General features: G+C 43.8%; 1 protein-coding gene across 2 annotated transcripts in view; it reads left to right on the forward strand.

Annotated features, from left to right (window-relative positions):
* The first annotated feature begins 6587 nt into the window (after positions 1-6587).
* The window catches only part of LOC140194700 (SLAM family member 5-like), a 43634-nt gene continuing 34508 nt past the window's right edge, over positions 6588-15713 (forward strand). For both annotated transcript variants that reach the window (XM_072251956.1, XM_072251957.1), the window contains exon 1: positions 6588-6683. In XM_072251956.1, the coding sequence (XP_072108057.1) occupies positions 6620-6683 (64 nt within the window). In that variant the 5' untranslated portion in view covers positions 6588-6619. The remainder of the gene's footprint in view (positions 6684-15713) is intronic.

Here is a 15713-nt window from a genome sequence, read left to right on the forward strand (position 1 = left end):
GGAAAATCAGAGCGATATAGAGGACTTATTTCATAATTTACTGGCATAATTTACATATTACTATTTAACTACTTATGATTTTATTACTATTTATTATTTATGGTGCAACTGTAATGAAAACCAATTTCCCCCGGAATCAATAAAGTATGACTATGATTATGACTATGACTAATCAGTTTCCTTTCCTCAGAGTCGCCTAGGCCAGTGGTCCCCAACCACTGGGCCACAAAGCATGTGCTACTGGGCTGTGAGGAAACGATATGAGTCAGCTGCACCTTTCCTCATTCCCTGTCACGCACTGTTGAATTTGAACATAAGGTTGCCAACTGTCCTGTATTTGCCAGGACATCACGTATATTGGGCCAAATTGGTTTGTCCCGTATTTCCCCCGCTAAGGTAGAGCGTTCCTATGAAACCTTTTGTAAGCTGAAGTGGCATGAAGTGAAGAAGCAATTACCATTAATTTATATGGGAAAAATTTTTGAGCGTTCCCAGACCCAAAAAATAACCTAACAAATCATACCAAATAAAACATAAAGCTGAAAATAAATAACACTAGCATATAGTAAAAGCAGGAATGATATGATAAATACACAGCCTATATAAAGTAGAAATAATGTATGTACAGTATAGTCAGGAAGATGAAGGGAAAACCGATCTGTGGGGAAAAAATTGGCACCTACGCGCATGTGTGCACAGGTGCCCGCGCAAGACTTCGTGGTCATGGTATGGTAGTCTTTCCTGGGGTAAAGTGTCCCGGGATTTGACTGCTACTTTTGTCCCTTAAGAAAGTTGGCAACCCTAACTGTAAAAGACATGTTGAGGTGAGTTTAATCCTACTTGAACACCCCTCCCGGTCTGCCAGTCCACAAGAATATTGTCGATATTAAACTGGTCTGTGGTGCAAAAAAGGTTGAGGACCCCTGGCCTAGGCCAGGTATTATTCTCTGATGATTAGTTGTTTGGAAAAGCTCTTGAGGGTCGTCTCCGAGCACACATATCCCAATGTCCTTTGCAATGTCTCTAAGCTGCTGTACCCCGAATGGTGTAGTGTACATTATATTCTGATTTTGATTTGCTCCCCCCTTGCTGATAGTAATTAGGGGTGCTCATCACCGGCTTCCATTGGTAGGGAGTCCCTGGGAGTTCCTCGGGAAATGGTGTTTGGTAATTATCGTAACCGTATCTAGTAGCTTCATCTGCTGAATCATACTAATTAATATTTCCATATTCACCTTCCTCTTTTTCAGATCCAAAAGCACATATTATTCCTCACTGCGCAGCAAGACGGTCCGGCAACTTTTGAATTTGCCTTAAACATATTGCATGATGGCCAGTGTTACTCTTCCTTTCCTGTATTGATTTCTGAACTACATTAATAGCCATCTTGAAATTGCCACTTTATCCTTCGCTAGTTCGGCTGCTTCCTCGAGTTTACATTTTTTCTGTAAGGAATTTCTCACACTTCAACTGAAACTGGTTCATATGCATCAAGTTCATATCTCTCTGACCCTGTGAATCAGTAACCCTTTCTCTAAAAGTTTCTACCTCCTTTTGGAGCCTCTTGTGTTCTCCTTCTAACCTATCTCGCTCGACTTCTGCTTTATGCTGATATTCTAGGATTTCCTGTTGTAACCCATCTCGCTCGGCTTCTGCTTTGTGCTGATATTCTCGGATTTCCTGTTGGAACCTCTGTCTCTTTTCTTCTGCTTTGCCGACATTCGTTTCCTGTTTCTGATTTGTGCCGTTCCACCTTATCATTTTGTCGTAATTCTATCAAATCCTCAATAAAAAAGCCAACGCTACTGGTTTTTGTAACTATTTAAACTTCCTACTTGAAAGGTTTCCATGGGTGATTTTCCACAGGGCATCCCCAGCAGTTTTCCCTTCACAGTCAGAGTGATTGGCAGACTTCTCAAATTGCAGCCACTTCCCCAACACATATTTCTGGAGCATCCCCTCCAATCAAAACTATCAAAGTCCTGTGGCCAAGCAGTACTTCCTGAATTCTTCATCCTGGGTTAGTAACTGCTACCTACCCAGCCGCACATCTCTCTGTACATCTCTCATGCGCTTCGACTTGAGTGTCTTCCTGAACAAAGAGATTTATCCTCAAGCCCACCCAGGGATGCCAATTCTGTTACAAGAATCACCCCTTGTAATAATAGAAACATAGAAACATAGGAAATAGGTGCAGGAGTAGGCCATTCGGCCCTTCAATCCTGCACCACCATTTATTATGATCATGGCTGATCATCCAACTCAGAACCCTGCACCAGCCTTCCCTCCATACCCTCTGATCCCCCAAGCCACAAGGGCCATATCTAACTCCCTCTTAAATATAGCCAATGAACTGGCCTCAACTGTTTCCTGTGGCAGAGAATTCCACAGATTCACCACTCTCTGTGTGAAGAAGTTTTTCCTAATCTCGGTCCTAAAAGGCTTCGCCTTTACCCTCAAACCGTGACCCCTCGTTCTGGACTTCCCCAACATCGGGAACAATCTTCCTGCATCTAGCCTGTCCAATCCCTTTAGGATTTTATACGTTTCAATCAGATCCCCCCTCAATCTTCTAAATTCCAATGAGTACAAGCCTAGTTCATCCAGTCTTTCTTCATATGAAAGTCCTGCCATCCCAGGAATCAATCTGGTGAACCTTCTTTGTACTCCCTCTATGGCAAGGATGTCTTTCCTCAGATTAGGGGACCAAAACTGCACACAATACTCCAGGTGTGGTCTCACCAAGGCCTTGTACAACTGCAGTAGTACCTCCCTGCTCCTTTACTCGAATCCTCTTGCTATAAATGCCAGCATACCATTCGCCTTTTTCACCGCCTGCTGTACCTGCATGCCCACTTTCAATGACTGGTGTATAATGACACCCAGGTCTCGTTGCACCTCCCCTTTTCCTAATCGGCCACCATTCAGATAATAATCTGTTTTCCTATTTTTGCCACCAAAGTGGATAACTTCACATTTATCCACATTAAATTGCATCTGCCATGAATTTGCCCACTCACCCAACCTATCCAAGTCACCCTGCATCCTCTTAGCATCCTCCTCACAGCTAATATTGCCGCCCAGCTTCGTGTCATCCGCAAACTTGGAGATGCTGCATTTAATTCCCTCATCCAAGTCATTAGTATATATTGTAAACAACTGGGGTCCCAGCACTGAGCCTTGCGGTACCCCACTAGTCACTACCTGCCATTCTGAAAAGGTCCCGTTTATTCCCACTCTTTGCTTCCTGTCTGCTAACCAATTCTCCATCCACATCAATACCTTACCCCCAATACCGTGTGCTTTAAGTTTGCACACTAATCTCCTGTGTGGGACCTTGTCAAAAGCCTTTTGAAAATCCAAATATACCACATCCACTGGTTCTCCCCTATCCACTCTACTAGTTACATCCTCAAAAAATTCTATGAGATTCGTCAGACATGATTTTCCTTTCACAAATCCATGCTGACTTTGTCCGATGATTTCATCGCTTTCCAAATGTGCTGTTATCACATCTTTGATAACTGACTCCAGCAGTTTCCCCACAACCGACGTTAGGCTAATCGGTTTATAATTCCCCAGTTTCTCTCTCCCTCCTTTTTTAAAAAGTGGGGTTACATTAGCCACCCTCCAATCCTCAGGAACTAGTCCAGAATCTAACGAGTTTTGAAAAATTATCACTAATGCATCCACTATTTCTTGGGCTACTTCCTTAAGCACTCTGGGATGCAGACCATCTGGCCCTGGGGATTTATCTGCCTTTAATCCCTTCAATTTACCTAACACCACTTCCCTACTAACATGTATTTCACTCAGTTCCTCCATCTCACTGGACCCTCTGTCCCCTACTATTTCCGGAAGATTATTTATGTCCTCCTTAGTGAAGACAGAACCAAAGTAATTATTCAATTGGTCTGCCATGTCCTTGCTCCCCATAATCAATTCACCTGTTTCTGTCTGTAGGGGACCTACATTTGTCTTTACCAGTCTTTCCCTTTTTACATATCTATAAAAGCTTTTACAGTCAGTTTTTATGTTCCCTGCCAGTTTTCTCTCATAATCTTTTTCCCCTTCCTAATTAAGCCCTTTGTCCTCCTCTGCTGAACTCTGAATTTCTTCCAGTCCTCAGGTGAGCCACTTTTTCTGGCTAATTTGTATGCATCTTCTTTGGAATTGATACTATCCCTAATTTCTCTTGTCAGCCACGGGTGCACTACCTTCCTTGATTTATTCTTTTGCCAAACTGGGATGAACAATTGTTGTAGTTCATCCATGCAATCTTTAAATGCTTGCCATTGCATATCCACCGTCAATCCTTTAAGTGTCATTTGCCAGTCTATCTTAGCTAATTCACGTCTCACCTTCAAAGTTACCCCTCTTTAAGTTCAGAACCTTTGTTTCTGAATTAACTATGTCACTCTCCATCTTAATGAAGAACTCCACCATATTATGGTCACTCTTACCCAAGGGGCCTCTCACGACAAGATTGCTAATTAACCCTTCCTCATTGCTCAAAATCCAGTCTAGAATAGCCTGCTCTCTAGTTGGTTCCTCGACATGTTGGTTCAAAAAACCATCCCGCATACATTCCAAGAAATCCTCTTCCTCAGCACCTTTACCAATTTGGTTCACCCAATCTACATGTAGATTGAAGTCACCCATTATAACTGCTGTTCCTTTATTGCACACATTTCTAATTTCCTGTTTAATACCATCCCCGACCTCACTACTACTGTTAGGTGGCCTGTACACAACTCCCACCAGCGTTTTCTGCCCCTTAGTGTTATGCAGCTCTACCCATATCAATTCCACATCTTCCCGGCTTATGTCCTTCCTTTCTATTGCGTTAATCTCCTCCTTAACCAGCAACGCCACCCCACCTCCTTTTCTTTCATGTCTATCCCTCCTGAATATTGAGTATCCCTGAACGTTGAGCTCCCATCCTTGGTCACCCTGGAGCCATGTCTCTGTGATCCCAACTATATCATAATCATTAATAACAATCTGCACTTTCAATTCCTCCACCTTGTTACGAATGCTCCTTGCATTGACACACAAAGCCTTCAGGTGCTCTTTTACAACTCTCTTAGCCCTTATACAATTATGTTGAAAAGTGGCCCTTTTTGATGCTTGCCCTGGATTTGTCGGTCTGCCACTTTTACTTTTCTCCTTACTACTTTTTGCTTCTACCTTCACTTTACACCCTTCTGTCTCTCTGCACTGGTTCCCATCCCCCTGTAGTGAACTAACCTCCTCTCGCCTAGCCTCTTTAATTTGATTCCCACCCCCCCAGCCATTCTAGTTTAAAGTCACCTCAGTAGCCCTCGCTAATCTCCCTGCCAGGATATTGGTCCCCCTAGGATTCAAGTGTAACCCGTCCTTTTTGTACAGGTCACGCCTGCGCCAAATGATGACTGAGGCAGAGAGAATCTGTATTTACTGATAAATAACTTTTATTGTTTCAACTAAAAAGCACGTGGGTTCACAAACTGTCTACCTGTGTGCTTCCTACTAGAATCCCTGACCCTCCACGAACAGTCAATGAAGAGAAAAGGTATTATCCAGAAAAGAGTCTACACTGGCCAGGCAATCCTCGTGGTCCCGATCTCCACGTGACCGTGGGGTCCACCTTATCCACGATGGTTGGTGTCTGGTTGCTGGAGAGTTATCACCCCCGCGTATTTGGAGCTCCTGACTCTTACACTGTTCCTCATCAATTGAACCATTGGATCGCCATCCCATTGGCTCAAGGTCACCTGACCTACCTGAGTCACTTTCCTACTGGTCATTGTTCAGGGCTACAACTAACATTGTTTCATGGCTCTGCCCATCCCAGCCTTGTGTATTTGTGCCTTTGCTGGTCCAAACCAGTTAAATGAGGCAACCCAGACAGAGTCTAATGAGATTACAGATTGCTTCTTTCATAGGTATGGCATTTTACATAACAAGTAGCTACTCCTCTGAGAATGGTCTCAGGTTTATTGCTCTGATTAGATTGTCCCGGAGTCAAGAATCAGTTCAGAGTTCACAAAATGGGGAGAAAGAAAGAGAACTGGTTTGTCTGCTTCCCCTGTGTTTGATCAGACTGTAGGTTCTTCTGGCCTGCAAGCTGAAAGAATTGATCCATCTGGACGGTCCAGTGAGGCTAGAGCACATGAAGCAATTGATCATCCTGGACTGCCCAGTGAGTCTCGGGCAGCTGAAACAATTGATCAACCAGGATGGTCCTATGAGGCTCGGGCAGCTGAAACAATAGATCCACCTGGACCGTCTGATCTCTTTTTCTTGAGCAGAAGGTAGAGATGGGCTAGGAATGGCTGTGCACCAGTGGGGAGAAGGGGTAATGTCCCACGGAAATGAGGTCTATTGCTGAGAGCTGATAGCGATTGGTTTTCCAAACCAGAGTGTTTGATAACACTGTAGAATTTGCTGTTCGTGAAGAGTGCTACAAGTTCAAAACAGGAAAGTAGAAAACTTGTATGAGATAAAGGAACTGGGAGGGCCAGTATGATGTTTTGTCAATTACGTGCATCTTACTTCATTATGACTTAGCAGTTCCTGCTCTTACTTCCTTCGGTGACAATCTTCTGGCTATCAAGCTCACCAGTCAAGCTTGAAGATGTGGAAGTGTTTGGAAAGGGTTCTCTGCCTGAACTGTGCTTTTGCATTTGCCATCATTCTGGGTAAGGTCAGATTTTATTGTTTCAGCTCTGGTGACAGAACAGTTCGATGTGTGTAGGTTTTCAGTGTGTGAAAATGCCGTTTCTCATGGTCATGTCCCAATCTGCTGATTCACACACTTTATCAAAAGATGTTCAGTTCCAAATTTTCACCGTCAACCTTTGCCTTCCTCAACTTCTGTTGAGGTTCCTTGATCTCAGTCTACCTCACCTACTCTCTCTCTCTCCCTCTCTCTATACCTCCATCTATCCACACACTTTCACCCTCATATCCTTCTCGTTCTTTTGGTCTCATTTAGCTCTTTCATTTGTTTTTGGTCCTTCAACACATCTATCAGTTGCTTTATGCAAGTCCTTCTGTCTTTTCCTGTCTCCTTCCCTCTCTTATGTATTTGTTTGAACGGTAAATAACGTTCCACTTTCTGCTGTACGTATTGCTGTTCTCATGCTGTGACTGTCGAACCATTTCCTGTCCGGTCACCGTTTGATGCCGTGCTTACTACATCCTGACATGCTGATCGCCTTTCACAGAAGCTCGAGGCACTCAGACCCACCAACTCTGACTCCAGCACCTGCTTCCCTGTCCATCCCTGCAATGTTGAGACACGAGGGAGGCAGCTCCCTCCCAAAGAGAGAGGGAGGGGATATCACATTTTTTCGGAATGTTTTAATTGGATTTCAGAGGGGCATAATCTGATGGAACACCTCAGGCCAGAACCAGACCCTTCAGCCCATCCAGATCATGCTAAACTGTTATTCTGCCTGGACCATTAAACCAAACCCAGACCACAGCCCTCCATACCTCTCCCATTCATGTACAGTACTTACCCAAATTTCTCTTAAATTTTGAAATTGAACACACATCCACCTCTTCCTCTGGCAGCCTGTTCCACACCCTCACCACCCTCTGAGTGAAGAAGCTCCCCCTGATATTCACCTTTCACTCTTAACCCATGAACTCTAGTTCCACCCACCCAACACACTTGAAAAAGCCTGCTTGCTTTTCCTCGATAGTCCTCATAATTTTGTGTCAAACCTCCCTTTATTCTCCTGCAATCCAGGGAAATAATATCCTATCCTACCCAATCTTTTCCTATAACTCAAGTCTTCAGTCCTGGCAAAGTCCTTGTGATTCGTCTCTGCATTCTTTCAATCTTATTGATATCGTTCCTGTGCAAAAGTTTCAGGCACACGTTAAAAAAATTCTGTAAAGAAAAGATACTTTAAAAACAATGAAACGGAAACTTTCTAGATATCAAAACTTTACTATGAAGAGCAGTAAACAGCAAGAAACTAAATGGTAACAATATTTATTGTGACCACCATTTGCCTTTAAATCTCCATCAATTCTCTGAGGTACCCTGTCATGCAGTTTTACAAGAAAATCGGCTGCTAGGTTGTTCCAAGTATCTTGGAGAACTTACCACAGTCCTTTGACAGACTCTGGAGTCTCGCTTGCTTCTGTCTCTCCAGGTAATCACAGACATCCTCGATGATGTTGAGATCAGGGCCCTGTAGAGTCAAACCATTTAAAACCATATAAAAATTAAGAGTTTTGCACATTACTGTAGATGACCAGAAATGAACACAATAATCCTAATTAGCCCTCATTTGTTGGGAACCTGCTACCCACCTGACCAGCTTACTTCGATCTTGTGTAGTAGCCTCTCCCTCCCCCCCATACCAGAATATGATGCAGCCAGGTACATCTCCACAGTACATCTGTAGAAATTGTCGAGTTTTATTGATGACATACCAAATCTACTCAAACTTCTAATGAAATATAGCCGCTGACTTGTTTTTTTTTTGTAGTTGCTTCAATATGTTGGATCCAGATAAGATCACAAGAATGATTCTGGGAATTAAAGAGTTAAAATATGAGGAGCGAGTGATGTGTCTGTGCTTGTACTCACTGGAGTTTAGGAGAATGAGGGGAGATCTCACTGAAACCTACTAAGGCAAATGGTGGAGGTGTATGTTTCATGACAAACTCTCGGCGATGCTCCAATGTGGTGATTTTGTTGAATTCGTGTTCCCCCAACCTTAAACATCTGGTGGTTAAATGCCATCCATTCTATTTAACAAGAGAGTTCTCCTCCATAATCCTGACCACAGTTTATATACAACCAGAGGCTGACCATAAACAAGTGCTTTCAATACTGCACGATGCCATCTTCAAACAAGAAACAGTCCATCCCAATGCATTTCAAATCATAGTCAGGGACTTCAAGCAGGCTTGTTTGAAGGAATCCCTGTCCAATTACCATCAGCACATAACCTGCAGCACCAGGGGTCCCAACACAGTAGACCATTGTAAGATAACGATATGTCCACCATTCCATGCCCAGACCACAATTCAGTAAATCTGATCACTTGGCTGTCCTTCACCTACCTGCATACAGACAGAGGCTAAAGAGTAAAACTCCAGAGCTCAGAACAACAACGAGGTGGTCATTGGAGGCAGAAGAGCAGGTATGAGTTGCTTATAGTCAGAGGACTGGGCGTGTTCAAGGACTCAGCTGTGGATCAGGATGAATACACCATGATTGTCACAGACTATTAAAACATTTGTAGATGAGTGCGTCCTCACAAAATCATTCATGAACCATGGGATCTGCAATCTGCTGAGGGCCAGATCAGACCCATTCACATCTGGTGACTAAGAAAGTCACAGGAGGTCCAAGTACAGTTTCCGGAAAGCAATCTCATGGGTGAAGTGGCAGTTCTGGACTGAACTTGAATCAGTGAAGGATTCTCGACAGTTGAGGCAAGGCTTGAATGCCATCACCACTTATAAAGTTAAATCAAACGACATAGGCAACAACAGGGCTTCACTCCAGATGAGATTAATGTCTCCTATGCTCATTTTGTCCTTCAAAACTTGGAGGAATTATCGCAAACTCTCATAGACCTGAATGATCCTGTGATCTCTGAGGCCAATATGCAAGCAGCCTTCAGGAGGGTGAATCCACAGAAAGCATCTGGCTCGGACAGGGTACCTGGCTAAGTACTAAACACCTGTGCTGATCAACTGGCTGGAGTGTTCACTGAGATCTTTAACCTCTCACTTTGGCAGTCTGAGGTACCCACCTGCTTCAAGCAGGCTTCAATTATACCAGTGCCCAAGAAGAATGTGGTAACCTGCCTCAATGAATATCATCCAATAACACTTACATCCACTGTGAGGAAATACTTTGAGAGGTTTGTGATGAAACTTATGAACTCCTGCCTGAGAAGTGACTTGGATCCACAACAATTTGCCTACTGGAGCACCAGGTCCACAGCAGATACCATCTCATTGGCACTTCACTCAACCCTGGAACATCTGGACAGCAAAGATGCATAGATCAGTATGTTCTTTATTGACTACAGCTTGGCATTCTATACCATCATCCCCTCAAATCTAATCAATATGTTTCAAGACCTTGACCTCAACTCCTCCTTGTATAATTTGATCCTCGATTACCTCACTTGCAGACCCCAGTCAGATCAGATTGGAAACAACATCTCCTCCACAATCTCCATTAGCTCAGGTGCACCACAACACCACACCTGCTCTCCTTGCCTCACATACATGACTGTGTGGATAAGCACAGCCCCATGTTCGAGTTTGCTGATGGTACCACTGACGTAGGGGGAATCAGGGTTGTGATGAATTAGCATATAGGAGGAAGATTGAAAATCTGGCTGAGTGGTGCCACATTAACCTCTTACTCAAAGTCAGCAAGACCAAGAGGCTGATCACTGACTTTAGGAGGAGAAAACTGGAGGTCCATGAGCCAGTCCTCATTGGAAAATCAGAGGCAGCAAGGGTCAGGAAGTAGGTTATTGGAGCCTCAGGACACAAACCACTAGGTTCAGGAATAGTTACTACCCCGCAAGCATCAGGCTGCGGAACTAGAGGGGATACCTTGACTCAACTTCCCCTGTCCCATCATTGAAATGTTTTCACAACCGATGGACACACTTTCAAGGACTCTTCATCTCATGTACTTGATATTTATTGCTTGATTATTGATTTATTATTATTTATTTCTAATTTGTATTTGCCCTTACACAACATGTATCTCCAACAGCACATAAAACAAAATATTACCATAAATAAGTTAATAAAATATAATTATAAATGCATGTACTGCGCAGCACAGGTCATCAGTACAGTAAACAGGTAAATAGTAAAGAGTGAATGGATAAATGGTAAACACTGAACAGGTAAATGGTAAACACTGAACCCTGAACCCTGCATCTTGATCAATCCCATCAGTACAGTGAACAGGTAAATAGTAAACAGTATAGTGAACAGGTAAACAGTAAACAGTGAACAGGTCACTGTTCAAGAGACACTGGCGGGAAAGATGGCAGAGCAGCAGTGGCTGGAGTTTATGCGAGAAATGAGGAAGGTGCAAGACAGGTATATTCCAGAAAAGAAGAAATTTTCGAATGGAAAAAGGATGCAACCGTGGTTGACAAGAGAAGTCAAAGCCAAAGTTAAAGCTAAGGAGAGGGCATACAAGGAAGCAAAAATTAGTGGGAAGACAGAGGATTGGGAAGTCTTTAAAACCTTACAAAAGGAAACCAAGAAGGTCATTAAGAGAGAAAAGATTAACTATGAAAGGAAACTAGCAAATAATATCAAAGAGGATACTAAAAGCTTTTTCAAGTGTATAAAGAGTAAAAGACAGGTGAGAGTAGATATAGGACCAATAGAAAATGATACTGGAGAAATTGTAATGGGAGATGAGAAGATGGCAGAGGAACTGAACAAGGATTTTGCATCAGTCTTCACTGAGGAAGACAGCAGGATACCGGACACTCAAGGGTGGCAGGGAAGAGAAGTGTGCGCAGTCACAATTACGACAGAGAAAGTACTCAGGAAGCTGAATAGGCTAAAGGTCGATAAATCTCCTGGACCAGATGGAATGCACCCTCGTGTTCTGAAGGAAGTAGCTGTGGAGATTGTGGAGGCATTAGTGATGATCTTTCAAAAGTCGATAGATTCTGGCATGGTTCCGGAAGACTGGAAGATTGCAAATGTCACTCCGCTATTTAAGAAGGGGGCAAGGAAGCAAAAGGGAAATTATAGACCTGTTAGCTTGACGTTGGTGGTTGGGAATTTGTTGGAGTCGATTGTCAAGGATGAGGTTACAGAGTACCTGGACGCATATGACAAGATAGGCAGAACTCAGCATGGATTCCTTAAAGGAAAATCCTGCCTGACAAACGTATTACAATTTTTTGAGGAACTTACCAGTAGGCTAGACAAGGGAGATGCAGTGGATGTTGTATATTTGGATTTTCGGAAGCCATTTGACAAGGTGCCACACATGAGGCTGCTTAACAAGATAAGAGCCCATGGAATTACAGGAAAGTTACATACGTGGATAGAGCATTGGCTGATTGGCAGGAAACAGAGAGTGGGAATAAAGGGATCCTATTCTGGTTGGCTGCCGGTTACCAGTGGTGTTCCACAGGGATCAGTGTTGGGGCCGCTTCTTTTTACATTGTACATCAACGATTTGGATTATGGAATAGATGGCTTTGTGGCTAAGTTTGCTGACGATACGAAGATAGTTGGAGGGGCCGGTAGTGCTGAGGAAACAGAGAGTCTGCAGAGAGACTTGGATAGATTGGAAGAATGGGCAGAGAAGTGGCAAATGAAGTACAATGTTGGAAAGTGTATGGTTATGCACTTTGGCAGAAAAAATAAACGGGCAGCCTATTATTTAAATGGGGAAAGAATTCAAAGTTCTGAGATGCAACGGGACTTGGGAGTCCTCGTACAGGATTCCCTTAAAGTTAACCTCCAGGTTGAGTCGGTAGTGAAGAAGGTGAATGCAATGTTGGCATTCATTTCTAGAGGAATAGAGTATAGGAGCAGCGATGTGATGTTGAGGCTCTATAAGGCGCTGGTGAGACCTCACTTGAGTACTGTGGGCAGTTTTGGTCTCCTTATTTAAGAAAGGATGTGCTGATGTTGGAGAGGGTACAGAGAAGATTCACTAGAATGATTCCGGGAATGAGAGGGTTAACATATGAGGAACGTTTGTCCGCTCTTGGACTGTATTCCTTGGAGTTTAGAAGAATAAGGGGAGACCTCATAGAAACATTTCGAATGTTAAGAGGCATGGACAGAGTGGATGTGGCAAAGTTGTTTCCCATGATGGGAGAGTCTAGTATGAGAGAGCATGACTTAAGGATTGAAGGCGCCCTTTCAGAACAGAAATGCGAAGAAATTATTTTAGTCAGAGGGTGGTGAATCTATGGAATTTGTTGCCACGGGCAGCAGTGGAGGCCAAGTCATTGGGTGTATTTAAGGCAGAGATTGATAGGTATCTGAGTAGCCAGGGCATCAAAGGTTATGGTGAGAAGGCGGGGCAGTGGGACTAAATAGGATAAAATGGATCAGCTCATGATAAAATGGCGGAGCAGACTCGATGGGCCGAATGGCCTACTTCTGCTCCTTTGTCTTATGGTCTTATGGTCTTATGGAGATCTTGGTCATTAGGACTGGACAGAAAGGGGGAAGAAGTCAAAGTAAGTTGGTGGAGGGAAGCGAAGGAGTACAAGCCAGAAACTGATAGGTGAAGCCATGTGAGTGGGAAATCAGGCTGTTGGATAGCTGGACAACAATTCTGTGATCTGCTTTAAGGAGAGAGCCACACATTGAGATTGTTAAATCTGGTAATGACACCTTTCAGACAGCAGGATGATGACTGCCTTGCACCACACGAAGAACATCTTCCCGATCACCGGGAGTCACAAGTGGGGCTTCCACAACAGAAGCTTCATGGTCAGCCTATCACACTGCTGGGCTGGCACCTTGAGCTGTTGAAGGGTAGTGAACAACTCTCCAAATCGTCCCACAATGAAACCAAAGAGAGCAGAGCCCCACCCCCATTCCAACTCTTCACCTCATTCCTACTCCTCGAAAAGAGAGCAGAGCTTCTCCCCCAACTTTACTCCTCAGAACGGGAGCAGAGCCCCACCCCCATTCCTACTCCCCATAAAGGGAGCAGAGCCCCACAAAGGGGGCAGACCAAACCAGCAGTTCCCTCTGGACCAGTGACGTGCTGCTATTGCCCAGTGAGTAGAAGAGTGGATGATGTAGGCTCTGGATCTGTGATCCTGCATACCTGCCTTCAAGCTACTCTTCTTGCCTTTGTGTGCTTTCTGTAGTGCCGGGTCCTTCACAAATCGAAGCAGAGCTCAGACTGGGTTCAAAGTTCAGCACATCCCTCTCAACCTGAATTCTGAGCCCTGCATCTTGGTCAATCCCATCACGTGCTTCTGTGAGTCTACCCTCAAGATGGGGATCTCTGCTGGAATTACTCGTCCTCTATTAGTCAGTCGTTAAGGTGCAGGAATGTGGAGCCACCCGTAGGCACAGTGAGGACCTCTGCTCACACCATTGCATGGTACCAGATACATGGAGGCCACTAGGAGAGATGTATACTTGCAAAATGTACAGATGGTTGACACGTCTCCTCCTCCAGACCTCTGGGTGAAGGGACTGGAGTGCATTCCAGATGTCCATTAAGTTGAGGGAGTCAACCAGCTCCCACAGTTTTGCTGTGATACTTGGCCATGCTAGGGACTGGAATGATCCCTCTCCTTGACAGTACAGATAAAACCTGCTTCCTCCAAGGTCGAAGCCCTGTTACCATGAGTGATTATCAGAGCAGCTGCCTCTAACAGCTCAGACCTGGAGTGTAAATATTCACCAAGTGCAACAGTACACCACCCAGGCACGTGGTGAGCTGGGGCAATTGTCCCAAAGATCCCAAAGAACCACAACTAAAAAGTCAGAGCTAACCAGACACAGAGCCTATAAAAAGTATTCACTCGCTTGGAAGTTTCCATGTTTTATTCTTTTACAACATTGAATCACAGACAATTTAATTTGGCTTTTTTGACACTGATCAACAGAAAAATACACTTTTTTGTCAAAGTGAAAACAGATCTCGACAAAATGATCTGAATTAATTACAAATATAAGACACAAAGTAATTGATTGCATTAAGTATTCACAACCCCCCCCCCTTTAATATGACACACTAAATCATCATTGGTGCAGCTAATTGGTTTGCAAAGTCACATAATTAGTGAAATGGAGATCACCTGTGTGCAGTCAAGGTGTTTCAATTCATTGTAGTAAAAATACACATGTATCCAGAAGGTTCAACTTTTTGTGATTCAGTATCCTGATAAAAACGACACCATGAATACAGAGGTGCACTTCAAACAACTCTACGATAAGGTTATTGAAAAGCACAAGTCAGGAGACGGATAATGAAAACTTCCAAGTCACTGAGTATCCCTTGGAGTACAGTTAAGTCAATTATAGTCATAGTCATAGTCATAGTCATACATTATTGATCCTGGGGGAAATTGGTTTTCATTACAGTTGCACCATAAATAATTAAATAGTAACAAAACCATAAATAATTAAATAGTAATATGGAAATTATACCAGGAAGTAAGTCCAGGACCAGCCTATTGGCTCAGGGTTTCTGACCCTCCAAGGGAGGAGTTATAAAGTTTGTTGGCCACAGACTTCCTATGACGCTCTGTGTTGCATCTCGGTGGAATGAGTCTCTGGCTGAAAGTACTCCTGTTCCCAACCACTACGTTATGTAGTGGATGGGAGACATTGTCCAAGATGGCATGCAACTTGGACAGCATCCGCTTTTCAGACACCACCGTGAGAGAGTCCATTTCCACCCCCACAACATCACTAGCCTTCCGAATGGTCTGCTGATTCTGTTGGTGTCTGCTACCCTCAGCCATTTATCAAGAAATGGGAAGAATATGGCACAGCTATAAATCTGCCTGGAGCAGGCCATCCTCAAAAACTGAGTGCATGCAAGAAGGGGACTAGTGAGGGAGGCCACAAAGTGACTCTGGAGGATTTACAAGCTTCAGTGGCGGAGATGGGAGAGACTGCGCATACAACAACTGTTGCCCGGGTGCTTCACCTGTCACAGCTTTATGGAAGAGTGGCAAAGAGAAAGCCACCGTTGCGAAAAAAAACTC

Source organism: Mobula birostris, chromosome 3 (assembly GCF_030028105.1).
Source record: "Mobula birostris isolate sMobBir1 chromosome 3, sMobBir1.hap1, whole genome shotgun sequence".
Lineage (NCBI taxonomy): Eukaryota > Metazoa > Chordata > Chondrichthyes > Myliobatiformes > Myliobatidae > Mobula > Mobula birostris.